Source organism: Pseudophryne corroboree, chromosome 2, assembly GCF_028390025.1.
Source record: "Pseudophryne corroboree isolate aPseCor3 chromosome 2, aPseCor3.hap2, whole genome shotgun sequence".
In the NCBI taxonomy this organism is placed as follows: Eukaryota; Metazoa; Chordata; class Amphibia; order Anura; family Myobatrachidae; genus Pseudophryne; species Pseudophryne corroboree.
Genome location: NC_086445.1, coordinates 922,994,015 through 923,020,430, shown reverse-complemented (window position 1 = coordinate 923,020,430; position 26,416 = coordinate 922,994,015). Strand labels below are relative to the sequence as shown.

At 47.5% G+C, this 26,416-nt stretch overlaps 1 protein-coding gene and 1 long non-coding RNA gene across 2 annotated transcripts in view; one reads left to right on the top strand and one right to left on the bottom strand.

The window, feature by feature from the left end:
• Positions 1-26,416, top strand: part of LIMK1 (LIM domain kinase 1) — a 255,805-nt gene that overhangs the window by 85,981 nt on the left and 143,408 nt on the right. The window contains exon 2 of the mRNA XM_063956172.1: positions 14,330-14,426. Coding sequence (XP_063812242.1) covers positions 14,330-14,426 — 97 coding nt within the window. The remainder of the gene's footprint in view (positions 1-14,329; positions 14,427-26,416) is intronic.
• The window catches only part of LOC135050061 (uncharacterized), a 46,854-nt gene continuing 33,029 nt past the window's right edge, over positions 12,592-26,416 (bottom strand). Inside the window, exons 2-3 of the long non-coding RNA XR_010241536.1 lie at positions 17,238-17,265; positions 12,592-12,718 (exon numbers count right to left, since the gene is read on the bottom strand). This is a non-coding gene — a long non-coding RNA (uncharacterized LOC135050061). The remainder of the gene's footprint in view (positions 12,719-17,237; positions 17,266-26,416) is intronic.

Here is a 26,416-nt window from a genome sequence, read left to right as displayed (position 1 = left end):
CTCTACGAGCAGTGATCTTCAGTCTGGAGGAGGGGGATTTTATGGTGTCGGTCGACATAAAAGATGCATACTTACATGTCCCCATATATCCTCCACATCAGGCTTACCTGAGGTTTGCTGTGCAGGATTGTCATTACCAATTTCAGACGTTGCTGTTTGGTCTGTCCACGGCTCTGAGGATTTTCACCAAAGTAATGGCGGAAATGATGGTTCTCCTGCGCAAGCAGGCAATCACAATTATCCCGTACTTGGACGATCTCCTCATAAAGGCGAGGTCCAAGGAGCAATTGTTGATGAATGTTGCCTTTTCACTGACGATTCTGCAACAAGCAGATTAGGAAAACAGAGGCTCTGTTTGTCCTGTGGGCTCCCAACAAAATTGGGGCTCCAGACTATTGCGCGCTGGATTTGTAACACGATTCAGCATGCTCATTCCACGGCAGGATTGCCGTTACCGAAATCAGTGAAAGCCCATTCTACCAGAAAGGTGGGCTCATCCTGGGTGGCTGCCCGGGGAGTCTCGGCGTTACAACTTTGCCAAGCTGCTACTTGGTCGGGTTCAAACACCTTGCGAAGTTTTACAAGTTTGATACCCTGGCTGAGGAGGACCTCTTGTTTGGTCAATCGGTGCTGCAGAGTCATCCGCACTCTCCCGTCCGTTCTAGAGCTTTGGTATAAACCCCATGGTTCTTGAAGCATCCAGAGCATCCTCTAGGACGTATGAGAAAATAGGATTTTCTCTGACGTCCTAGTGGATGCTGGGAACTCCGTAAGGACCATGGGGATAGCGGCTCCGCAGGAGAGTGGGCACAAAAGTAAAGCTTTAGGACTACCTGGTGTGCACTGGCTCCTCCCCCTATGACCCTCCTCCAAGCTCAGTTAGATTTTTGTGCCCGGCCGAGAAGGGTGCACACTAGGGGCTCTCCTGAGCTTCTTAGTGAAAGTTTAGTTTTAGGTTTTTTATTTTCAGTGAGACCTGCTGGCAACAGGCTCACTGCATCGAGGGACTAAGGGGAGAAGAAGCGAACTCGCCTGCTTGCAGAGTGGATTGGGCTTCTTAGGCTACTGGACACCATTAGCTCCAGAGGGACCGAACACAGGCCCAGCCTCGGAGTCCGGTCCCAGAGCCGCGCCGCTGGCCCCCTTACAGAGCCAGAAGCAAGAAGAGGTCCGGAAAATCGGCGGCAGAAGACATCCTGTCTTCACCAAGGTAGCGCACAGCACTGCAGCTGTGCGCCATTGCTCCTCAGCACACTTCACACTTCGGTCACTGAGGGTGCAGGGCGCTAGGGGGGGGCGCCCTGAGCAGCAATAAAAACACCTTGGCTGGCGAAAATACATCACATATAGCCCCCAGGGCTATATAGATGAATTTTAACCCCTGCCAGAATCCATAAAAAAGCAGGAGAAAAGTCTGCGAAAAAGGGGCGGAGCCTATCTCCTCAGCACACTGGCGCCATTTTCTCTCACAGCTCCGTTGGAGGGAAGCTCCCTGGCTCTCCCCTGCAGTTACTACACTACAGAAAGGGGTTAAAAAAGAGAGGGGGCCACTAATTAGGCGCAGTATTAATAAAACAGCAGCTATAAGGGGAAAAACACTTCTATAAGGTTATCCCTGTATATATATAGCGCTCTGGTGTGTGCTGGCATACTCTCCCTCTGTCTCCCCAAAGGGCTAGTGGGGTCCTGTCCTCTATCAGAGCATTCCCTGTGTGTGTGCTGTGTGTCGGTATGATTGTGTCGACATATATGAGGAGGAAAATGGTGTGGAGGCGGAGCAATTGCCTGTAATGGAGATGTCACCCCCTAGGGAGTCGACACCTGAGTGGCTGAGCTTATGGAAGGAATTACGTGACAGTGTCAGCTCTTTACAAAAGATTGATGACATGAGACAGCCGGCTACTTAGCCTGTGCCTGTCCAGGTGTCTCAAAAGCCATCAGGGGCTCTAAAACGCCCGTTACCTCAGATGGCAGATACAGACGCCGACACGGATACTGACTCCAGTGTCGACGATTAAGAGACGAATGTGACTTCCAGTAGGGCCACACGTTACATGATTGAGGCTATGAAAAATGTTTTACATATTTCTGATAATACAAGTACCACTAAAAAGGGTATTATGTTGGGTGAGAAAAAACTGCCTGTAGTTTTTCCTGCATCTGAGGAATTAAATGAAGTGTGTGATGATGCGTGGGTTTCCCCCGATAAAAACTGTTAATTCCTAAAAAGTTATTATCATCATACCCCTTCCCGCCAGAGGATAGGGCACGTTGGGAAACACCCCTTAGGGTGGATAAAGCGCTCACACGCTTGTCTAAACAGGTGGCACTACCGTCCCCGGATACGGCCGCCCTTAAGGAACCTGCTGACAGAAAGCAGGAAAATATCCTAAAATGTATATACACTCTCACGGGTGTGATACTGCGACCAGCAATCGCCTCAGCCTGGATGTGCAGTGCTGGGGTGGCTTGGTCGGATTCCCTGACTGACAGTATTGATACCCTAGATAGGGACAGTATATTACTGACTATAGAGCATTTAAAAGATGCATTTCTATATATGCGTGATGCACAGAGGGATATTTGCCGACTGGCATCAAGAGTAAGTGCGCTGTCCATTTCTGCCAGAAGAGGGTTATGGACGAGGCAGTGGTCAGGTGATGCTGACTCCAAAAGGCATATGGAAGTATTGCCTTATAAAAGGGAGGAGTTATTTGGGGTAGGTCTAACAGACCTGGTGGCCACGACAACGGCTGGGAAATCCACATTTTTACCCCAGGTAGCCTCTCAACATAAGAAGACGCCGTATTATCAGGCGCAGTCCTTTCGGCCCCATAAGGGCAAGCGGGCAAAAGGCTCCTCATTTCTGCCCCAAGGGAGAGGAAAAAGGCTGCAGCAAACAGCCAGTTCCCAGGAACAGAAGCCCTCTCCCGTTTCGGCCAAGTCCTCAGCATGACGCTGGGGCTTTACAAGCGGACTCAGGCACGGTGGGGGCCCGTCTCAAAAATTTCAGCGTGCAGTGGGCTCACTCACAGGTGGACCCCTGGATCCTTCAGGTGGTATCTCAGGGGTACAAATTGGAATTCGAGACGTCTCCCCTTCGCCGTTTCCTAAAGTCTGCTTTACCGACGTCTCCCTCCGACAGGGAGGCGGTATTGGAAGCCATTCACAAGCTGTATTCCCAGCAGGTGATAATCAAGGTACCCCTCCTACAACAGGGAAAGGGGTATTATTCCACGCTTTTTGTGGTACCGAAGCCAGACGGCTCGGTGAGACCTATTTAAAATCTGAAATCCTTGAACACTTACATACAAAGGTTCAAATTCAAGATGGAGTCACTCAGAGCGGTGATTGCGAACCTGGAAGAAGGGTTATGTGGTGTCTTGGGACATCAAGGATGCTTATCTCCATGTCCCAATTTACCCTTCACACCAAGGGTACCTCAGGTTTGTGGTACAAAACTGTCACTATCAGTTTCAGACGCTGCCGTTTGGTTTGTCCACGGCACCCCCGGGTCTTTACCAAAGTAATGGCCGAAATGATGATACTCCTTCGAAGGAAGGGGGTTTTAGTTATCCCTTACTTGGACGATCTCCTGTTAAGGGCAAGATCCAGGGAACAGTTGGTAGTCGGGGTAGCACTATCTCAAGTAGTGTTGCGGCAGCACGGTTGGATTCTCAATATTCCAAAATCGCAGCTGATCCCGACGACACGTCTTCTATTCCTAGGGATGATCCTGGACACAGTCCAGAAAAAGGTGTTTCTCCCGGAGGAGAAAGCCAGGGAGTTATCCGAACTAGTCAGAAACCTCCTAAAACCAGGCCAAGTGTCAGTGCATCAGTGCACAAGGGTCCTGGGAAAAATGGTGGCTTCCTACGAAGCAATTCCATTCGGCAGATTCCACGCAAGAATGCTGGACAAATGGTCCGGATCGCATCTTCAGATGCATCAGCGGATAACCCTGTCACCAAAGACAAGGGTGTCTCTCCTGTGGTGGTTGCAGAGTGCTCATCTTCTAGAGGGCTGGAGATTCGGCATTCAGGACTGGGTCCTGGTAACCACGGATGCCAGCCTGCGAGGCTGGGGAGCAGTCACACAGGAAAGAAATTTCCAGGGCTTGTGGTCAAGCCTGGAGACATCACTTCACATAAATATCTTGGAGCGAAGGGCCATTTACAATGCCCTAAGCCAAGCAAGACCTCTGCTTCAAGGTCAGCCGGTGCTGATCCAGTCGGACATCACGGCAGTCGCCCACGTAAACAGACAGGGCGGCACAAGAAGCAGGAGGGCAATGGCAGAAGCTGCAAGGATTTTTCGCTGGGCGGAAAATCATGTGATAGCATTGTCAGCAGTGTTCATTCCGGGGGTGGACAACTGGGAAGCAGACTTCCTCAGCAGGCACGACCTCCACCCGGGAGAGTGGGGACTTCACCCAGAAGTCTTCCACATGATTGTAAACCGTTGGGAAAAACCAAAGGTGGACATGATGGCGTCCCGCCTAAACAAAAAAATTGGACAGGTATTGCGCAAGGTCAAGGGACCCTCAGGCAATAGCTGTGGACGCTCTGGTAACACCGTGGGTGTACCAGTCAGTGTAGGTGTTCCCTCCTCTTCCTCTCATACCAAAAGTACTGAGAATTATAAGACGGAGGGGAGTAAGAACTATACTCGTGGTTCCGGTTTGGCCAAGAAGGTCTTGGTACCCGGAATTTCAAGAGATGCTCACGGAGGACCCGTGGCCTCTACCTCTAAGAAGGGACCTGCTCCAGCAAGGACCCTGTCTATTCCAAGACTTACCGCGGCTGCGTTTGACGGCAGGGCGGTTGAACGCCGGATCCTGAAGGAAAAAGGCATTCCGGATGAAGTCATCCCTACCCTGATCAAAGCCAGGAAGGATGTAACCGCAAAGCATTATCACCGCATTTGGCGAAAATATGTTGCGCGGTGCGAGGCCAGTAAGGCCCCGATGGAGGAATTTCAACTAGGTCGATTCCTGCATTTCCTGCAAACAGGAGTGTCTATGGGCCTAAAATTGGGGTCCATTAAGGTTCAAATTTCGGCCCTGTCAATTTTCTTACAGAAAGAACTAGCTTCAGTTCCTGAAGTTCAGACGTTTGTAAAAGGGGTACTGCATATACAGCCTCCTTTTGTGCCTCCAGTGGCACCTTGGGATCTCAATGTAGTTTTGGGGTTCCTAAAGTCACATTGGTTTGAACCACTTGAATCTGTGGAGTTAAAATATCTCACATGGAAAGTGGTCTTGCTGTTGGCCCTGGCCTCGGCCAGGCGCGTGTCAGAATTGGCGGCTTTATCCTGTAAAAGCCCTTATCTGATCTTCCATTCAGACAGGGCGGAATTGAGGACTCGTCCTCATTTTCTCCCTAAGGTGGTTTCAGCGTTTCATCTGAACCAACCTATTGTGGTACCTGCGGCTACTAGTGACTTGGAGGACTCCAAGTTGTTGGACGTAGTCAGGGCCCTGAAAATATATCTTTCCAGGACGGCTGGAGTCAGAAAATCTGACTCGCTGTTTATCCTGTATGCACCCAACAAGCTGGGTGCTCCTGCTTCTAAGCAGACTATTGCTCGTTGGATTTGTAATACAATTCAGCTTGCACATTCTGTGGCAGGCCTGCCACAGCCAAAATCTGTAAAAGCCCACTCCACAAGGAAGGTGGGCTCATCTTGGGCGGCTGCCCGAGGGGTCTCGGCTTTACAACTTTGCCGAGCAGCTACTTGGTCAGGGGCAAACACGTTTGCTAAATTCTACAAATTTGATACCCTGGCTGAGGAGGACCTGGAGTTCTCTCATTCGGTGCTGCAGAGTCATCCGCACTCTCCCGCCTGTTTGGGAGCTTTGGTATAATCCCCATGGTCCTTACGGAGTTCCCAGCATCCACTAGGACGTCAGAGAAAATAAGAATTTACTTACCGATAATTCTATTTCTCGTAGTCCGTAGTGGATGCTGGGCGCCCATCCCAAGTGCGGATTGTCTGCAATACTTGTATATAGTTATTGTTAACTAAATCAGGTTATTGTTGTTGTGAGCCATCTATCCAGAGGCTCCTCTGTTATCATGCTGTTAACTGGGTTCAGATCACAAGTTGTACGGTGTGATTGGTGTGGCTGGTATGAGTCTTACCCGGGATTCATAAATCCTTCCTTATTGTGTACGCTCGTCCGGGCACAGTATCCTAACTGAGGCTTGGAGGAGGGTCATAGGGGGAGGAGCCAGTGCACACCAGGTAGTCCTAAAGCTTTACTTTTGTGCCCAGTCTCCTGCGGAGCCGCTATCCCCATGGTCCTTACGGAGTGCCCAACATCCACTACGGACTACGAGAAATAGAATTATCGGTAAGTAAATTCTTATTTTCTCTAACGTCCTAGTGGATGCTGGGACTCCGTCAGGACCATGGGGAATAGCGGGCTCCGCAGGAGACAGGGCACATCTAAATAAAGCTTTTAGGATCACATGGTGCGTACTGGCTCCTCCCCCTATGACCCTCCTCCAAGCCTCAGTTAGGTTTTTGTGCCCGTCCGAGAAGGGTGCAATCTAGGTGGCTCTCCTAAAGAGCTGCTTAGAAAAAGTTTTTTTAGGTTTAAATCTCAGTGAATCCTGCTGGCAACAGGATCACTGCATCGAGGGACTTAGGGGAGAGATTTCCAACTCACATGCGTGCAGGATGGATTGGAGTCTTAGGCTACTGGACACTTAGCTCCAGAGGGAGTCGGAACACAGGTCCTCCTGGGGTTCGTCCCGGAGCCGCGCCGCCGATCCCCCTTACAGACGCTGAAGACGGAGGTCCGGAAAGCAGGCGGCAGAAGACTCCTCAGTCTTCATGAAGGTAGCGCACAGCACTGCAGCTGTGCGCCATTGTTGCTACACGTCTCACTGATTCAGTCACGGAGGGTGCAGGGCGCTGCTGGGGGCGCCCTGGGCAGCAATATTAAATACCTTTAGTGGCAAAATAAATACATCACATATAGCCATTAAGGCTATATGTATGTATTTAACCCAGGCCAGTTTTCTTAAAACCCGGGAGAAAAGCCCGCCGAAAAAGGGGCGGAGCTTATTCTCCTCAGCACTCAGCGCCATTTTCCTGCTCAGCTCCGCTGGTGAGGAAGGCTCCCAGGACTCTCCCCTGCACTGCACTACAGAAACAGGGTAACAAAGAGAAGGGGGGCATAATTTGGCGATATTGATATATTAAAAGCGCTTATATCAAAAACAACACCTTCTAGGGTTGTTTATATACATTTATAGCGTTTTTGGTGTGTGCTGGCAAACTCTCCCTCTGTCTCCCCAAAGGGCTAAGAGGGTCCTGTCTTCGATTAGAGCATTCCCTGTGTGGCTGCTGAGTGTCGGTACGTGTGTGTCGACATGTATGAGGACGATGTTGGTGTGGAGGCAGAGCAATTGCCGGTAATGGTGATGTCACCCCCTAGGGAGTCGACACCGGAATGGATGGCTTTAGTTATGGAATTACGTGATAATGTTAGCACATTACAAAAGTCAGTTGACGAAATGAGACGGCCGGAAAACCAGTTAGTACCGGCTCAGGCGTCTCAGACACCGTCAGGGGCTGTAAAACGTCCCTTACCTCAGTCAGTCGACACGGGTACCGACACAGATGAATCTAGTGTCGACGGTGAAGAAACAAACGTATTTTCCAATAGGGCCACACGTTATATGATCACGGCAATGAAGGAGGCTTTGCAGATCTCTGATACTGCTGGTACCTCAAAAAGGGGTATTATGTGGGGGGTGAAAAAACTACCTGTAGCTTTTCCAGAATCAGAGGAATTGAATGACGTGTGTGACGAAGCGTGGGTTAACCCAGATAGAAAACTGCTAATTTCCAAGAAGTTATTGGCATTATACCCTTTCCCACCAGAGGTTAGGGCGCGCTGGGAAACACCCCCTAGGGTGGATAAGGCGCTCACACGTTTATCAAAGCAAGTGGCGTTGCCGTCTCCTGATACGGCCGCCCTCAAGGATCCAGCAGATAGGAGGCTGGAAACTACACTGAAGAGTATATACACACATACTGGTGTTATACTGCGACCGGCAATAGCCTCAGCCTGGATGTGCAGTGCTGGGGTAGTGTGGTTGGATTCTCTGACTGAAAATATTGATACCCTGGATAGGGACAGTATTTTATTGACTCTAGAGCAATTAAAGGATGCTTTTCTTTATATGCGAGATGCTCAGAGAGATATTTGTACTCTAGCATCAAGAGTAAGCGCGATGTCCATATCTGCCAGAAGAAGTTTATGGACGCGACAGTGGTCAGGTGATGCGGATTCCAAAAGGCATATGGAAGTATTGCCATATAAAGGAGAGGAATTATTTGGGGTCGGTCTTTCGGACCTGGTGGCCACGGCAACTGCCGGCAAATCCACTTTTTTACCTCAGACCCCCTCCCAACAGAAAAAGACACCGTCTTTTCAGCCGCAGTCCTTTCGCTCCTATAAAAACAAGCGACCAAAAGGACAGTCTTATCTGCCGCGAGGCAGAGGAAAGGGTAAGAGAGGGCAGCAAGCAGCCCCTGCCCAGGACCAGAAGCCCGCCCCGGGTTCTACAAAGCCATCAGCATGACGCTGGGGCTTTACAAGCGGACTCAGGAGCGGTGGGGGGTCGACTCAAGATTTTCAGCAATCAGTGGGCTCGCTCACAAGTGGACCCGTGGATCCTGCAGATATTATCTCAGGGTTACATGTTGGAGTTCGAAAGGTCTCCCCCTCGCCGGTTCCTAAAGTCTGCTTTACCAACGTCTCCCTCAGAAAGGACGTCGGTTTTGGAAGCCATTCACAAGCTGTATTCTCAGCAGGTGATAGTCAAGGTACCCCTCCTACAACAGGGGATGGGGTATTATTCCACACTATTTGTGGTACCGAAGCCGGACGGTTCGGTAAGACCTATTCTAAACCTGAAATCCTTGAACCTGTACATACAGAAATTCAAGTTCAAGATGGAGTCACTCAGAGCAGTGATAGCGAATCTGGAAGAAGGGGACTTCATGGTGTCCCTGGACATAAAAGATGCTTATCTGCATGTCCCAATTTACCCCTCACACCAAGGGTATCTCAGGTTCGTGATACAAGACTGTCATTATCAGTTTCAAACGCTGCCGTTTGGTTTGTCCACGGCCCCTCGGGTCTTTACCAAGGTAATGACCGAAATGATGGTTCTTCTACGAAGAAAAGGCGTATTAATTATCCCTTACTTGGACGATCTCCTGATAAGGGCAAAGTCCAGAGAACAGCTGGAAGTCGGTGTAGCACTAACCCAGGTAGTGCTTCAGCAACACGGGTGGATTCTGAATCTTCCAAAATCTCAATTGACCCCGACAACTCGTCTGCTGTTCCTGGGAATGATTCTGGACACGGTTCAGAAAAAGGTGTTTCTCCCGGAGGAGAAAGCAAGGGAGTTATCCGAACTTGTCAGGAACCTCCTAAAACCAGGAACTGTGTCAGTACATCAATGCACAAGAGTCCTGGGAAAGATGGTGGCTTCTTACGAAGCGATTCCATTCGGCAGATTCCATGCACGGACATTTCAGTGGGATCTGCTGGACAAATGGTCCGGATCGCATCTGCACATGCATCAGCGGATAACACTGTCACCAAGAACAAGGTTGTCTCTCCTGTGGTGGTTGCAGAGTGCCCATCTGTTAGAGGGCCGCAGATTCGGCATACAGGACTGGGTCCTGGTGACTACGGATGCCAGCCTACGAGGCTGGGGAGCAGTCACACAGGGAAGAAACTTCCAGGGCGTGTGGTCAAACCTGGAGACGTCCCTTCACATAAATATACTGGAGCTAAGAGCGATCTACAATGCTCTAAGCCTGGCAAAATCGCTGCTTCAGGGTCAGCCGGTGTTGATCCAGTCGGACAACATCACGGCAGTCGCCCACGTAAACCGACAAGGCGGCACGAGAAGCAGAAGAGCAATGACAGAAGCTGCAAGGATTCTGCGCTGGGCGGAGAATCATGTCATAGCACTGTCAGCAGTGTTCATCCCGGGAGTGGACAACTGGGAAGCAGACTTCCTCAGCAGACACGACCTTCACCCGGGAGAGTGGGGACTTCATCCAGAAGTCTTCCACGTGATTGTGAACCGTTGGGAAAAACCAAAGGTGGACATGATGGCGTCTCGCCTCAACAAAAAATTGGACAGATATTGCGCCAGGTCAAGAGACCCTCAGGCAATAGCTGTGGACGCTCTGGTAACACCGTGGGTGTACCAGTCAGTGTATGTGTTCCCTCCTCTGCCTCTCATACCAAAGGTACTGAGAATTATACGGAAAAGAGGAGTAAGAACAATACTGGTGGCTCCGGACTGGCCAAGAAGAACTTGGTATCCGGAACTTCAAGAGATGCTCACGGAGGATCCGTGGCCTCTACCTCTAAGAAGGGATCTGCTTCAGCAGGGACCTTGTATGTTCCAAGACTTACCGCGTCTGCGTTTGACGGCATGGCGGTTGAACGCCGGATTCTAAAAGAAAAGGGCATTCCAGAGGAAGTTATTCCTACCTTGATTAAGGCTAGAAAGGAAGTGACTGTACAACATTATCACCGCATTTGGCGGAAATATGTTGCGTGGTGTGAGGCCAAGAAGGCTCCAACGGAAGAATTTCAATTGGGTCGATTCTTACATTTCCTGCAAGCAGGATTGTCTATGGGCCTAAAATTGGGGTCCATTAAAGTTCAAATTTCGGCCTTATCAATCTTCTTCCAGAAGGAATTGGCATCAGTGCCTGAAGTACAAACTTTTGTCAAAGGTGTACTACATATACAACCCCCAATAGTGCCTCCAGTGGCACCGTGGGATTTGAACGTAGTTTTGAATTTTCTCAAATCTCATTGGTTTGAGCCTCTAAAATCGGTAGATTTAAAATACCTTACATGGAAGGTAACCATGCTATTGGCCCTGGCTTCAGCCAGGAGAGTTTCAGAGTTGGCGGCTTTATCATACAAAAGCCCATATCTGATTTTCCATTCGGACAGGGCAGAACTGCGGACACGTCCTCATTTTCTCCCTAAGGTGGTTTCGGCTTTTCACTTGAACCAGCCTATTGTGGTGCCTGCGGCTACTAGCGACTTGGAGGACTCCAAGTTACTGGACGTTGTCAGAGCATTAAAAATATATATTTCAAGGACAGCTGGAGTCAGAAAATCTGACTCGTTGTTTATATTGTATGCACCCAACAAGATGGGTGCTCCTGCGTCTAAACAGACGATTGCACGTTGGATCTGTAGCACAATCCAACTTGCACATTCTGTGGCAGGCCTGCCACAGCCTAAATCTGTAAAGGCCCACTCCACAAGGAAAGTGGGCTCATCTTGGGCGGCTGCCCGAGGGGTCTCGGCATTACAACTTTGCCGAGCAGCTACGTGGTCAGGGGAGAACACGTTTGTAAAATTTTACAAATTTGATACTCTGGCTAAGGAGGACCTGGAGTTCTCTCATTCGGTGCTGCAGAGTCATCCGCACTCTCCCGCCCGTTTGGGAGCTTTGGTATAATCCCCATGGTCCTGACGGAGTCCCAGCATCCACTAGGACGTTAGAGAAAATAAGAATTTACTTACCGATAATTCTATTTCTCATAGTCCGTAGTGGATGCTGGGCGCCCATCCCAAGTGCGGATTGTCTGCAATACTTGTACATAGTTATTGTTACAAAGATCGGGTTATTACTATTGTTGTGAGCCATCTTTTCAGAGGCTACTTCGTTTTTTGTTATCATACTGTTAACTGGGTTCAGATCACAAGTTGTACGGTGTGATTGGTGTGGCTGGTATGAGTCTTACCCGGGATTCAAGATCCTTCCTTATTGTGTACGCTCGTCCGGGCACAGTACCTAACTGAGGCTTGGAGGAGGGTCATAGGGGGAGGAGCCAGTACGCACCATGTGATCCTAAAAGCTTTATTTAGATGTGCCCTGTCTCCTGCGGAGCCCGCTATTCCCCATGGTCCTGACGGAGTCCCAGCATCCACTACGGACTATGAGAAATAGAATTATCGGTAAGTAAATTCTTATTTTAATACCTACCGGTAAATCCTTTTCTCTTAGTCCGTAGAGGATGCTGTGCGCCCGTCCCAGTGCGCGCTGTATCTGCAGTTTGGTTATAGTTACGCTCATGTTGCGTTGAGTTCAGTCAATCTGTGACTGTTATTGGTCATGCCGTTGCATGCGTTGTTGTTGAATGCCATGTTGTACGGCGTGTTGGTGTTGTGAGCTGGTATGTATCTCACCTTAGTTTAAAATAATTAAATAAATCCTTTTCCTTGAAGTGTCCGTCTCCCTGGGCACAGTTCCTATAACTGGAGTCTGGAGGAGGGGCATAGAGAGATGAGCCAGTTCACACCCATTCAAAATCTTATAGTGTGCCCATGTCTCCTGCGGATCCCGTCTATACCCCATGGTTCTTGAAGCATCCCCAGCATCCTCTACGGACTAAGAGAAAAGGATTTACAGGTAGATATTAAAATCCTATTTTTTTACAGATGCCCAAAAGTTTGTGAGCCATAATTTGTGTCAAGCCAGTCTAAGTTTTATTATCTGATATATATAGTACTGTAAAATTCCAATCACCCAGTAAATCTCACTCTACAGAAATATACATACAATTACGGCAGTTAATTGATTGATCCCCAGGGTGTAATTCAATTGACGTCGATAGCCGGCATTATCAGAGATTTTGTTTCACCTGTCTGAAGAAAGAAGAAAAGCCCAGATAAGTGCAGTTTTTTCATGGCCGCAGTCACGAAAACACATGGATCCAGGAACTCGTCCCGGATCCTGTGTGTTTTGCACGAAAACGGGTACATTTTCCCTAGAAAAAAGGGCATTAATTGAATTGCCCCCCTAAAAAAAATTCAAGCAAAAAATTGCGAAAAAGACCGTTTGTTTTTTTCTTGCAGAAAAGATAAGAATTTGTGAACAGACCCCTTAGGGGAAAATGTATCAACCTTCTAAAGGGTAGGGAAGGGGAAAAGTGGAGAAGTAGCCCAACTACTTTGCTTCTACCTCATTTTATGGAATTAAATGCATAATTATAACCATAGTCAAACTTTAGACTCTGTTGGCATATACTGTATTTACCATCTTCGGACCACTTTATGTTGTTAATTTCCTGAACAAAATCCAAGTTAAAGTTTTTTAACTGGGTTAAATCAAGACAACCGAGTATTTTTTGAATCAAAATAAGGGAATTTGCTTTGTGCATACATTCTTTATTATTAAATTATTCTAAAGTGTTAAGGTGGGTACACACTAGGCGATGTGCTCGGGCATATACACTGTGTGTTATCACTAGCGATATCGCACAGTGATGTCATGCCGCGGCCAGCCGGACCATACAGTTTTGGACGATGAGTCCAAACTGAGCTGCATGCATGGCCGAGACCATCTTCGGCTGCATACACGCTGGGCGGTATAGTAAATTATATGCAGTTTAATCTTTGTTATCTCTCACATTATTCTACTTAAATCCTCTTTAAAAGTTTTTTTTTTTTAAGTGGGTGGAAATCCTATGACCTTATAAACACATGGCTCTCAAAACAATAGTCCTGCACCATCGTAACATCAGATCTAATTGTAATTTATATTATTATCCTTCATTTTTGAGGCGCTACAAGAGGGCCGCAGCTCTAAAGATATAACAAGAAATATAGTACAGTATATAGAAATGATAATACAAAGCAGAACATTGCAGGATAGAAACCAAAAGAAACATGTTAGACAAGTAATAAGCATTTATGGTGTGTACACACGGTGAGATATTTTCTTACGATATTGACTATTTAGTTAAAATCGTAAGAAAAGTTAGTGCAAATCACAAGGTGAAAGTCACCTTGCGATCCCGATGCAATGCCGATGCGCGGTCCTGCACGGTCGGCATCGCAAGCCTAGATAGACTGTGCAGGCAAGTCAGTTTTGACTATCTCATAGAAAAGATAGTCAAAATTGGCACTTAGCCAAAATCGCACAGAGCCAGTATCGCAAGCACAGTCATTATGTGCTTGCGATGCCGACCTAGCCCCTGTCGCATAGTGAGAATCTGGGTTAGCCCGAATCTCACCGTGTGTATGCACCTTAAGGCATATACACTCACCATAACCACAAGATCAGCTGCGTTTCCATTTAGACATGCGATCACATAAAGTACCATGTACATTCCACAGAGATACTTGGATGAAGCTGTTAATACACAGGTTTCTGAGAATTGCAGAAAGGGGGGGGGGGTTGGGTGTTTCTAGCTAAATTAAAAGTTTTGCATTTTATGCTATTTACATTAACGTATTCTCTCTGCTGTTCCCCAGGTAATGAGCTGCCAGTGTGTGCTAGTTGCGGACTCAGTATCTATGATGGTCGCTACCTGCAGGCTTTGGCGTCTGATTGGCACGCAGACTGTTTCAGGTATGTCACAGAGCAGGCTGTAAATGAGTTCTAACCTTTGCCATATGATATAACTGATGTGTTATTTAGGGGCACAATTTTCACTACGCTATGTAAAACTCGCTGCGTTATGATAAATGGTGCTCCAGCCAATCAGCTCCTAACTGATGTTTTTAAAAAACCTGGCAGTTAGGAGCTGATTCGCTGGAGCACCATGTATCATACACAGCAAGTTTTAAATAGCTAAATCTCATTGATTAAAGGGCCCCTTAGATTGATATATATATATATATATATATATATATATATATATATATAGTTGTCGAGGTGGTAATGTCGCAGTATGGTTGCCTTCCCTGAGTGAACGGGATTCCCATTGCTTTGAAACTTTTAAGGATTTTGACAGGGTTGTATTAATTTTTATACGTAACTTTAGATGCATTTAACACTGTTTAATGAAATACAGCAATACAAATATTCAGTGGTAGCACATGATGGTCCTGATGAATGTGCAAGGTCTGAGATCAGAGATGACCACATTCAGCATCTGTAGATGCTGTAACATCACCTGGGGTATCTTCAGACCACACCATCGGTTGTACCAATTAAAACTTACAGCAGCCCTATGGAAAGTGCAGATTTTCTATCTGAGTATGGCCTACAATATGAATGAATGAGCGCCTGTGTACACAAACACCTCAGCGACATGACCACGACACTCCCGTAACATGGCCATAATATGGTCCATCTCTGCGTTCTAGCCACCTCGCTGTCACTGCCCTGGAACGCCTAGCTTGTTTCCAAAACTATCTGATACAGTTTGTCTCAATCGCAAACAGTCCCTTTGTGCGTACACAATCTGTAAAGATCTGTACTTTTTTGTGTGCAAAAATCTGTCATTTTCCGTAAAATACCTGACAGTGGCATATTAGAGCTCTAGGTTTGTTTATTCTGCTGAGGGTAATAAAGCAGAACATCAGTTTCAGGTGAATTAACCTCCGTCTTACATTGTGTCTCTATTACTGACTTAATAATACTGTACTGTACATGTGACAGCCATTTTTCAGGAGAACAAAATGCTCCGAGATCTATGTAAAAAAACTCAGCCACTTTGGCTTCAGCATTGGAGACAAATTTGATTATCAAGTGGTGAAAGAGATGGGTATCCGTTCAGATGGTCGACAGTGTTAAGGTCGACACTCATTAGGTCGATCACTAATGGTCTACATGGAGAAATGGTCGACACATGAAAAGGTCGACATTACTTTTTTTTATACAAAATTAGATTTTTAACTGTTCATACTTTTCTATCCCCGTGGACTACGATTGGGAATAGTAACCTGTGCCGAGCCCAGCGAGGCACCTTGCCCGCAGCATGGCTATCGAAGCGAGCCATGCAAGGGGACGCGGTACACTAATTGGGGTTCCTGGTCATGTTACGGAAAAAATTATACCAAAAACCGTTAAAAAAATCCACGTCGACCTTTTTATGTGTTGACCTTTCATGTGCCGACCATTTGTCCATGTCGACCATGTCAATGTTGATCATTAGTGGTCGACCTGATGACTGTCGACCTTAACATTGTCGGCCATTCATACCGGAACCAAGGAGATGAGACTAAGAAAAGAGCGTGTATATTATAACATTGTTTACTGGCTCACTTAGACCACATATATTTAGCTGAGAAATTGTACAGATAGGCTTATATTGTATCGCACTCTAGGGGTAATTCAGACCTGATCGCAGCAGCAAATTTGTTAGCAGATGGGCAAAACCATGTGCACTGCAGGGGGGGGGGGGGGGGGGGGGAGGCTGATATAACATGTGCAGAGAGAGTTAGATTTGGGTGTGGTGTGTTCAAACTGAAATCTAAATTGCAGTGTAAAAATAAAGCAGCCAGTATTTACCCTGCACAGAAGCAAAATAACCCTCCCAAATCTAACTCTCTCTGCACATGTTATATCTGCCTCCCCTGCAGTGCACATGGTTTTGCCCAACTGCTAACAAATTTGCTGCTACGATCATGTCTGGATTAGGGGGTTCATTCCGAGTTGATCGCTCGCTGCCGTTTTCCGCAGCACAGCAAACAGGTTACTACTGCACATGCGTATGCACCACAATGCGCAGGCGCGTCATATGGGTACAAAGCGAATCGTTGCTGGGCGATGGATTTAACGAAGAATCCATTCGCACAGCCGATCGCAAGGAGATTGACAGGAAAAGGACGTTTATGGGTGTCAATTGACCTTTCTCAGGGAGTGTTTGAAAAAACGCAGGCGTGTCCAGGTGTTTGCAGGGCGGGTGTCTGACGTCAATTCCGGGACTGGACAGGCTGAAGTGATCACAAGGGCTGAGTAAGTCCAGAGCTACTCAGAAACTGCAAAAAACTTTTTCGTTCCGCTCGGCTGCACACGCGCTCGCACACTTGCAAAGCGAAAATACACTCTCCCGTGGGTGGCGACTATGCGTTTGCACATCTGCTAAAGGTAGCTAGCGAGCGATCAACTCGGAATGACGCCCTAGGCCCTCTGTTAGTCTTGCTACAAAGAGCAGTTAAACAACCAGTCACACCATTGTCTTCTCCTGCATGTGTTGTATAGCATGCTGAAAATAACTGCCCGTGCCAGTCTCAGGTTTGTTAGCAAAGCAAAAAAGCACACTGCAGGTGGGCCAGATGTGCACAGAGTTAGATTTGGGTGCGGTGTATTCAAACTGAAATCTAAATAACAGTGTAAAAAATAAAGCAGGCAGTATTTACCCTGCACAGAAACATTATAATCCACCCAAATCTATATCTCTCTGCCCATGTTAAACCTTAATCAGGTCCTTACCTTCCATCTGCACCGTTCCTCTTCACATCTGTAGATAGAAGGTCTTCAGTCAGACATTTATTTAGAGGAGAGGTAGAAAAAAGGGAATGGCAGCAGAAGTGTCTTCCAAGGGCCACTCATTGCTGCCTGCTGTGTATAATGAAACTCATGGTTTCCTAAAGAAATTTCTGTAATTAGAGGGTTTAGTAGTATTTACATTAAATTCTGTAATGAAAATGATCTTAATGAAGTCCAGCAAATACATGCTATGTATTATAGTGATTTATATGAGAACGCAAGACAGAATCACAATTATAAGCTCATTATAGCCTGATAAAACGGTTATCATAGCGGTTAGTATTACTGCCTCATAAACTGGGGTAGGTCATGAGTTCAGTTCCTAACCAACTCACTATCTGTGTGGAGTTTGTGTATTCTCCATGTGTGTGTGGGTTTGATCTGGGTATCCCGGATTGCTTTCACACTCAAAAACAAACTGGTAGTTGAATTGGCTTCTAACAAAAAAAATGAACCCTAATGTATATGTGTATGTGTGTCTATGTGGTAGGGAATATAGGCCCTCATTCAGACCTGGACGCAGACGACAGTTGTGCGCATGTGCGACCTTACACATTATGGCTGCATCCCTGAAGGATGTGGCTGCAATGTGATTGACAGCCGCGGGTGTTGCGGGGGCAGAGTTATGGCGTTGTGGGGGGGTTGCCGGGAAAACAGCGGCAGCCAGGCTGTGCTGGCAGGAGTCAACCTTATTTCCGATGCCTCCGCAGTCTAATTGCGGACGCATCGGGGGGCAGCCTCACACATACTGTACGGACTTGCCCTGTGCTGGGCGGCTCCCAGCATGTGCGGAGATGAACGCAGATCTGGGTGATCTGCGTTCATCTCTGAATAACCCCCATAGATTGTAAGCTCCACTGGACCAGGGACTTATGTGAATGACAGTAAAGCTCAGCATAATATATCTGTGTTTTAAAAATAACTATTGATAACGTATAGAGGGATTTTGATCTCAGATTATCTACCGTTTCTCCCAATATGTCTAGCTTTAGAGTTGCTGTCACCTCTCTTCACAATAACCGTAAGACAGAGAAGAACGGGGGTTGTGTATAATATACTGCGACATAACTGCACTTCAGCTTTTGTGGCTGGAATCTCACCACTATTTTACAAGCAGTGTCCTGTACAACAAGGTGTAAAGTAGTACTTTTGTAATTCATTAAATAAAGCTGGAGAAAAGCTAAAAGAAAATTAGCATAAAATAAAAATAGACATAATGAATTGTTATTATATTCCCTTGCACTTATCTTATTTGAAGTAGCTGCAGACCGTCAGACAGTGGCTTATTTGTATGATGCTTGGGAAATGGCACAGACGTCCTTTGACAATGTTAGAATTGTATAAGACTGTAAAGCAGCACTTATACTAATGAATGACGCTGCAGCTTTTACAATAGCAGACAGAATACAGGTACTGAACGATATGGAGAGCCTTGGAAATACAGCTAAGGGACATGTTATGAATTCCTTATGCAGTGATATCAATAAGCCTCCAGACATGGCAGAGATTAGTGTTATTGGAGTTGTGTTTTCGGATTATTCCTGTATTTATCAGTTTTATTTAGAGACCGTATACAAGAATACTCTAATTCCACCTATTTAAGGGGTAATTATATTGAATACAGAACACACTTGGTTTTGTACTGACTATAATTGTGTCATTAAATCGTCAGAAACCTTTAAATATGTGACGGCTTGAGTAACTTCACATACAGTATGTCCAGGGCCGGACTGCCCATCTGGCACTTCTGGCAAAAGCCAGAAGGGCCGATGAGCTTGTGTGCCAGTCCTATCAGGCAGAGAGCAGGGAAAGCTGCGCGCAGCGCAGCCTCCGGCTCTCTGCTCTGGACGCTACCCCGCCTCCCCTCCCGTCTCTGTAGAAATGGAGGCGTGCCGCGAGTCCACGCCCCCCCTGACTCGCAGCACGCCCTCAACTTTAGTGCCGGCACGCCCCTGTAAATGGCGCCCGTGCACATGCCAGGGCAGAATTCATAGCCCAGTCCGTCGCTGAGTATGTCTGTTTGATTGTGAATTTTGCAATTGGTTTGTCATTACAGAACAGTTGGGGCTATCTTTCCATTTGCATTGCTGAAGTGTTTGTTTTCCTCTTGTTGCAGACAATTACACATGCATCATGGAAAGACTGATAGTAAGGGAAGCTGCAAAGACATATTGAAGAGATGGATAACAAAAGAGTATTATATTGGGAACAAATAGCTAGTCATAGTGATAATTTATTTATTGACAGTTTCTTATATAGCGCAGCAAATTCCGTTGCACTTTACAACTAGACACAATTAGAAGACAAAACTGGGTAAAAACAAACAGTCATAGAGGAAGGACGGAGGGCCCTGCTCGCAAGCTTACAATCTATGGGGAAATAGGCATTGATACACAAGGATAGGTGCTATCTATTGCATAGTTGTCCATCAGATTGTAAAGGTTCTTGGTGGGCTGCATGATATCACATCACAGCAGTGATGAACAAGAGTCAGGGGGAGAGGAGACTGAAGAAAGAAAATATGTGAGGATAAATGTGGACTGTACTGTGGGAATATAATTGGATAGGAAAGCTATGAAGGTAAAGTGAGCGGTTCTGGAATTTGATAAGCTTGTCTGAATAGGTGAGTTTTCAGGGAACGCTTCAAGGTTTGAAAACTAGAGGAAGGTCTTATTGTACGTGGTAGGGCATTCCACAGAGTGGGTGCAGCTCCAAAGAAAGTCCTGTTATCGTGCATGGGAGCAAGTAATGAGTGTGGACGAGAGACATAGATCTAGTGAAGAGCGAAGGGGCCGGGTTGGGAGATAGTTTGAGATAAGCGAAGAGATGTATGTTGGTGTAGTATGGTTAATAACCTTGTGTGTTAGTAACTGTATTTCTCTGACGTCCTAGTGGATGCTGGGTACTCCGTAAGGACCATGGGGAATAGACGGGCTCTATTTCTCTGACGTCCTAGTGGAGACTGGGCACTCTAAAGAAAAGATTAGGTACTACATCTGGTGTGCACTGGCTCCTCCCTCTATGCCCCTCCTCCAGACCTCAGTTAGAATCTGTGCCCGGCCAGAGCTGGATGCACTCTAGGGGCTCTCCTGAGCTTCCTAGAAAGAAAAGTATTTCTTAGGTTTTTTATTTTCAGTGAGATCTGCTGGCAACAGACTCACTGCTACGTGGGACTTAGGGGAGAGAAGCAAACCTACCTGCTTGCAGCTAGCTTGTGCTTCTAGGCTACTGGACACCATTAGCTCCAGAGGGATCGAACACAGGGCCCGACCTCGATCGTCCGTTCCCGGAGCCGCGCCGCCGTCCCCCTTGAAGAGCCAGAAGACGGAAGAAACCGGAGAAAATCGGCGGCTGAAGACTTCGGTCTTCATTAAGGTAGCGCACAGCACTGCAGCTGTGCGCCATTGCTCCCTATGCACACCACACACTCCGGTCACTGATGGGTGCAGGGCGCTGGGGGGGGGGCGCCCTGGGCAGCAATTACAGTACCTTACATGGCAAATTGGCATATAATACAGCTTTTAAGCTGTATATGTGCATAATCCCCCGCCATTATACAGATAAAAAAGTGGGAGAAGCCCGCCGATAAGGGGGCGGGGCTATCTTCCTCAGCACACCGGCGCCATTCTCTCTTCACAGCTCCGCTGGAAGACAGCTCCCCAGGCTCTCCCCTGCAGTTTCCAGACATCAAGGGTAAAAAAGAGAGGGGGGGCACTAAATTTAGGCGCAAAACTATATATAAAGGCAGCTATAGGGAAAATCGCTTTTGTTAGTGTAAATCCCTGATTATATAGCGCTGTGGTGTGTGCTGGCATACTCTCTCTCTGTCTCCCCAAAGGACTTTGTGGGGTCCTGTCCTCAGTCAGAGCATTCCCTGTGTGTGTGCGGTGTGTCGGTATGGCTGTGTCGACATGTTTGATGAGGACGCTTACGTGGAGGCGGAGCAGGTGCCGATAAGTGTGATGTCGCCCCCTGCGGGGCCGTCACCTGAGTGGATGGATATGTGGAAGGTATTAACCGACAGTGTCAACTCCTAACATAAAAGGTTCGATGACGCAGCTTTGGGACAGCCGGCATCTCAGCCCGCGCCTGCCCAGGCATCTTAGAGGCAGTCAGGGGCTCAAAAACGCCCGCTACCTCAGATGGCTGACACAGATGTCGACACGGAGTCGGACTCCAGTGTCGACGAGGATGAGACAAATATACAATCCACTAGGGCCATCCGATGTATGATTACGGCAATGAAAAATGTGTTGCACATTTCTGACATTAACCCGGTTACCACAAAAAAGGGTATTATGTTTGGGGAGAAAAAGCAGCCAGTGACTTTTCCCCCATCTGATGAGTTAAACGAATTGTGTGAAGAAGCGTGGGGTTCCCCAGATAAGAAACTAGTAATTTCTAAGCGGTTACTAATGGCGTACCCTTTCCCGCCAACGGATAGGTTACGCTGGGAGACATCCCCTAAGGTGGACAAAGCGCTCACACGCTTATCAAAAAAGGTGGCACTGCCGTCTCAGGATACGGCCGCCTTAAAGGAGCCTGCAGATAGAAAGCAGGAGGCTATCCTGAAGTCTGTGTATACACACTCAGGTACTATACTATTGCTTCAGCATGGATGTGCAGTGCTGCAGCAGCGTGGTCTGATTCCCTGTCTGATAACATTGATTCCCTTGACAGGGACACTATATTGCTAACCATAGAGCATATTAAAGACGTAGTCTTATATATGAGAGATGCACAGAGGGACATTTGCCGGCTGGCATCTAGAATTAATGCGATGTCCATTTCTGCCAGGAGAGTATTATGGACTCGGCAGTGGACGGGTGATGCTGATTCTAAAAGGCACATGGAAATTTTGCCTTATAAGGGTGAGGAATTGTTTGGGGACGGTCTTTCGGACCTCGTATCCACAGCAACAGCTGGGAAGTCGACTTTTTTACCTCAGGTTCCCTCACAGCCTAAGAAAGCACCGTATTATCAAGTACAGTCCTTTCGGCCTCAGAAAGGCAAGCGGGATAGAGGCGCGTCCTTTCTGCCCAGAGGCAGGTGTAGAGGGAAAAAGCTGCACCATACAGCCAGTTCCCAAGAACAAAAATCCTCCCCTGCTTCCACTAAGTCCACCGCATGACGCTGGGGCTCCACATGTGGAGCCAGGTGCGGTGGGGGCCCGTCTCCGGAACTTCAGCGACCAGTGGGTTCGCTCACAGGTGGATCTCTGGGTTCTACAAGTGGTATCTCAGGGATACAAGCTGGAATTCGAGACGTCTCCCCCTCGCCGTTACCTCAAATCAGCCTTGCCAGCTACTCCCCAGGACAGGGAGGTAGTACTGGCGGCAATTCACAAGCTGTACCTCCAGCAGGTGATAATAAAAGTTCCCCTCCTTCAACAGGGACGGGGTTACTATTCCACAATGTTTGTGGTACCGAAACCAGACGGTTCGGTGAGACCCATTCTAAATTTGAAATCCTTGAACACTTATATAAGGAAGTTCAAGTTCAAAATGGAATCGCTCAGGGCGGTTATTGCAAGCCTGGAAGAGGGGGATTACATTGGTATCACTGGACATCAAGGATGCTTACCTACATGTCCCCATTTACCCACCTCACCAGGTGTACCTCCGTTTTGTGGTACAGGACTGCCATTACCAATTCCAGACGTTGCCGTTTGGTCTGTCCACGGCACCGAGGGTATTTACCAAAGTAATGGCCGAAATGATGATACTCCTTCGAAAGAAGGGAGTTATAATTATCCCGTACTTGGACGATCTCCTTATAAAGGCTAGGTCCAGGGAGCAGTTGTTGGTTGGAGTAGCAAGGAAGTGCTACAACAGCACGGCTGGATTCTGAATATCCCGAAGTCACAGCTGGTTCCTACGACGCGTCTGCTTTTCCTGGGTATGATTCTGGACACAGAACAGAAGAAGGTGTTTCTCCCGGAGGAGAAGGCCAAGGAGTTGTCATCTCTGGTCAGAGACCTCCTAAAACCAAAACAGGTGTCGGTGCATCACTGCACGCGAGTCCTGGGAAAGATGGTAGCTTCTTACGAGGCAATTCCATTCGGCAGGTTCCATGCACGGATCTTTCAGTGGGATCTGATAGACAAGTGGTCCGGATCGCATCTTCAGATGCATCGGCTGATCACCCTGTCCCCGAGGGCCAGGGTGTCTCTGCTGTGGTGGCTGCAGAGTGCTCATCTTCTCGAGGGCCGCAGATTCGGCATACAGGACTGGATCCTGGTGACCACGGATGAAAGCCTCCGAGGTTGGGGGGCAGTCACTCAGGGAAGAAACTTCCAAGGACAATGGTCGAGTCAGGAAGCTTCCCTACACATAAATATTCTGGAACTAAGGGCCATTTACAATGCCCTAAGTCAGGCAAAACCCTTGCTTCAAAACCAGCCGGTGCTGATTCAGTCAGACAACATCACGGCGGTCGCCCATGTAAACCGACAGGGCGGCACAAGAAGCAGGATGGCGATGGCAGAAGCCACAAGGATTCTCCGATGGGCGGAAAATCACGTGATAGCACTGTCAGCAGTGTTCATTCCGGGAGTGGACAACTGGGAAGCAGACTTCCTCAGCAGGCACGACCTCCACCCGGGAGAGTGGGGACTTCATCCAGAAGTCTTCCAGCTGATTGTAAATAGTTGGGAAAGGCCACAGGTGGACATGATGGCGTCCCGCCTCAACAAAAAGCTAAAAAGATATTGCGCCAGGTCAAGGGACCCTCAGGCGATAGCTGTGGACGCTCTAGTGACACCGTGGGTGTACCAGTCGGTTTATGTGTTCCCTCCTCTTCCTCTCATACCAAAGGTACTGAGGATAATAAGAAAGAGAGGAGTAAGAACTATACTCATCGTTCCGGATTGGCCAAGAAGGACTTGGTACCCGGAACTACAAGAAATGATCTCAGAGGACCCTTGGCCTCTGCCTCTCAGACAGGACCTGCTACAGCAGGGGCCCTGTCTGTTCCAAGACTTACCGCGGCTGCGTTTGACGGCATGGCGGTTGAACGCCGGATCCTGATGGAAAAGGGCATTCCGGTTGAAGTCATTCCTACGCTGATAAGAGCTAGGAAGGATGTGATAGCAAAACATTATCACCGCATATGGCGAAAATATGTTGCTTGGTGTGAGGCTATGAAGGCCCCAACAGAAGAATTTCAGCTGGGTCGATATCTGCACTTCCTACAGTCAGGAGTGACTATGGGCCTAAAATTGGGATCCATTAAAGTCCAGATTTCGGCCCTGTCTATTTTCTTTCAAAAAGAACTGGCTTCACTGCCTGAAATTCAGACGTTTGTTAAGGGAGTGCTGCATATTCAGCCCCCTTTTGTGCCCCCAGTAGCACCTTGGGATCTCAACGTTGTGTTGGATTTCCTAAAATCACATTGGTTTGAGCCACTTCAGACCGTGGAGTTGAAATATCTCACGTGGAAAGTGGTCATGCTTTTGGCCTTGGCTTCGGCTAGGCGTGTGTCAGAATTGGCGGATTTGTCATGTAAAAACCCCTATCTGATCTTCCATATGGACAGAGCAGAATTGAGGACTCGTCCCCAATTTCTCCCTAAGGTGGTATCAGCGTTTCATTTGAACCAACCTATTGTGGTGCCTGCGGCTACTCGGGACTTGGAGGCTTCCAAGTTGCTGGACGTAGTCCGGGCCCTGAAAATCTATGTTTCCAGGACGGCTAGAGTCAGAAAAACTGACTCGCTGTTTATCCTGCATGCACCCAACAAGCTGGGTGCTCCTGCTTCTAAGCAGACTATTGCTCGCTGGATCTGTAGCACGATTCAACTTGCACATTCTGCGGCTGGATTGCCGCATCCTAAATCTGTAAAAGCCCATTCCACGAGGAAGGTGGGCTCTTCTTGGGCGGCTGCCCGAGGGGTCTCGGCTTTACAACTTTGCCGAGCAGCTACTTGGTCGGGATCAAACACGTTTGCAAAATTCTACAAGTTTGATACCCTGGCTGAGGAGGACCTTGAGTTTGCTCATTCGGTGCTGCAGAGTCATCCGCACTCTCCCGCCCGTTTGGGAGCTTTGGTATAATCCCCATGGTCCTTACGGAGTACCCAGCATCCACTAGGACGTCAGAGAAAATAAGATTTTACTCACCGGTAAATCTATTTCTCGTAGTCCGTAGTGGATGCTGGGAGCCCGTCCCAAGTGCGGAATTCTGCAATACTTGTATATAGTTATTGCTTAACTATAGGGCTTTTTGTTCTGAGCCATCAGTTTAATGAGGCTCAGTTGTTGTTCATACTGTTAACTGGGTATAATTATCACAAGTTGTACGGTGTGATTGGTGTGGCTGGTATGAGTCTTACCCTGGATTCCAAATCCTTTCCTAGTAATGTCAGCTCTTCCGGGCACAGTTTCCCTAACTGAGGTCTGGAGGAGGGGCATAGAGGGAGGAGCCAGTGCACACCAGATGTAGTACCTAATCTTTTCTTTAGAGTGCCCAGTCTCCTGCGGAGCCCGTCTATTCCCCATGGTCCTTACGGAGTACCCAGCATCCACTACGGACTACGAGAAATAGAATTACCGGTGAGTAAAATCTTATTTTTATATTGAATACGGTAGAATACAGATAGTCAGTGGAGGGACTAACAAAGTGGGTCTGCAGACGATGAACGTCTAGCTAGTAATATTAGCCTCGCAGCTGCATTCAGAATGGATTGTAATGGTGAGAGTCTCTTCTTAGTAAGACCAGTAAGAAGACTTTTGCAATAATCAATGCGGAAGATAATGAGAGCATGGATTAGGGTTGTAGCAGTGTCTTGTGTAAGGTATGAACGTATTTTGGATATGTTTATTAGATGCATGTAACATGATTTTGAGACAGATAGAATGTGGGGAGCAAAGGACAGTTCTGAGTCAAGTTTGACACCTAGGCAGCGAGCTTGTGGTGTAGGGTTGATTGTAGAGTTCTCAACAGTAATAGAAATATCAGGTTGGTAACTGCTATTGGCCGGTGGAAATATAATTAACTCTGTTTTGGAAATATTACGTTTAATCAGTGTAGTGTTACAGCACTACTGCAGATCTCGGATTCATAGTGATAATCATCGTAGTGTTCAAGCACTACTGCAGATCTCGTATTCATAGTCATAGTGAT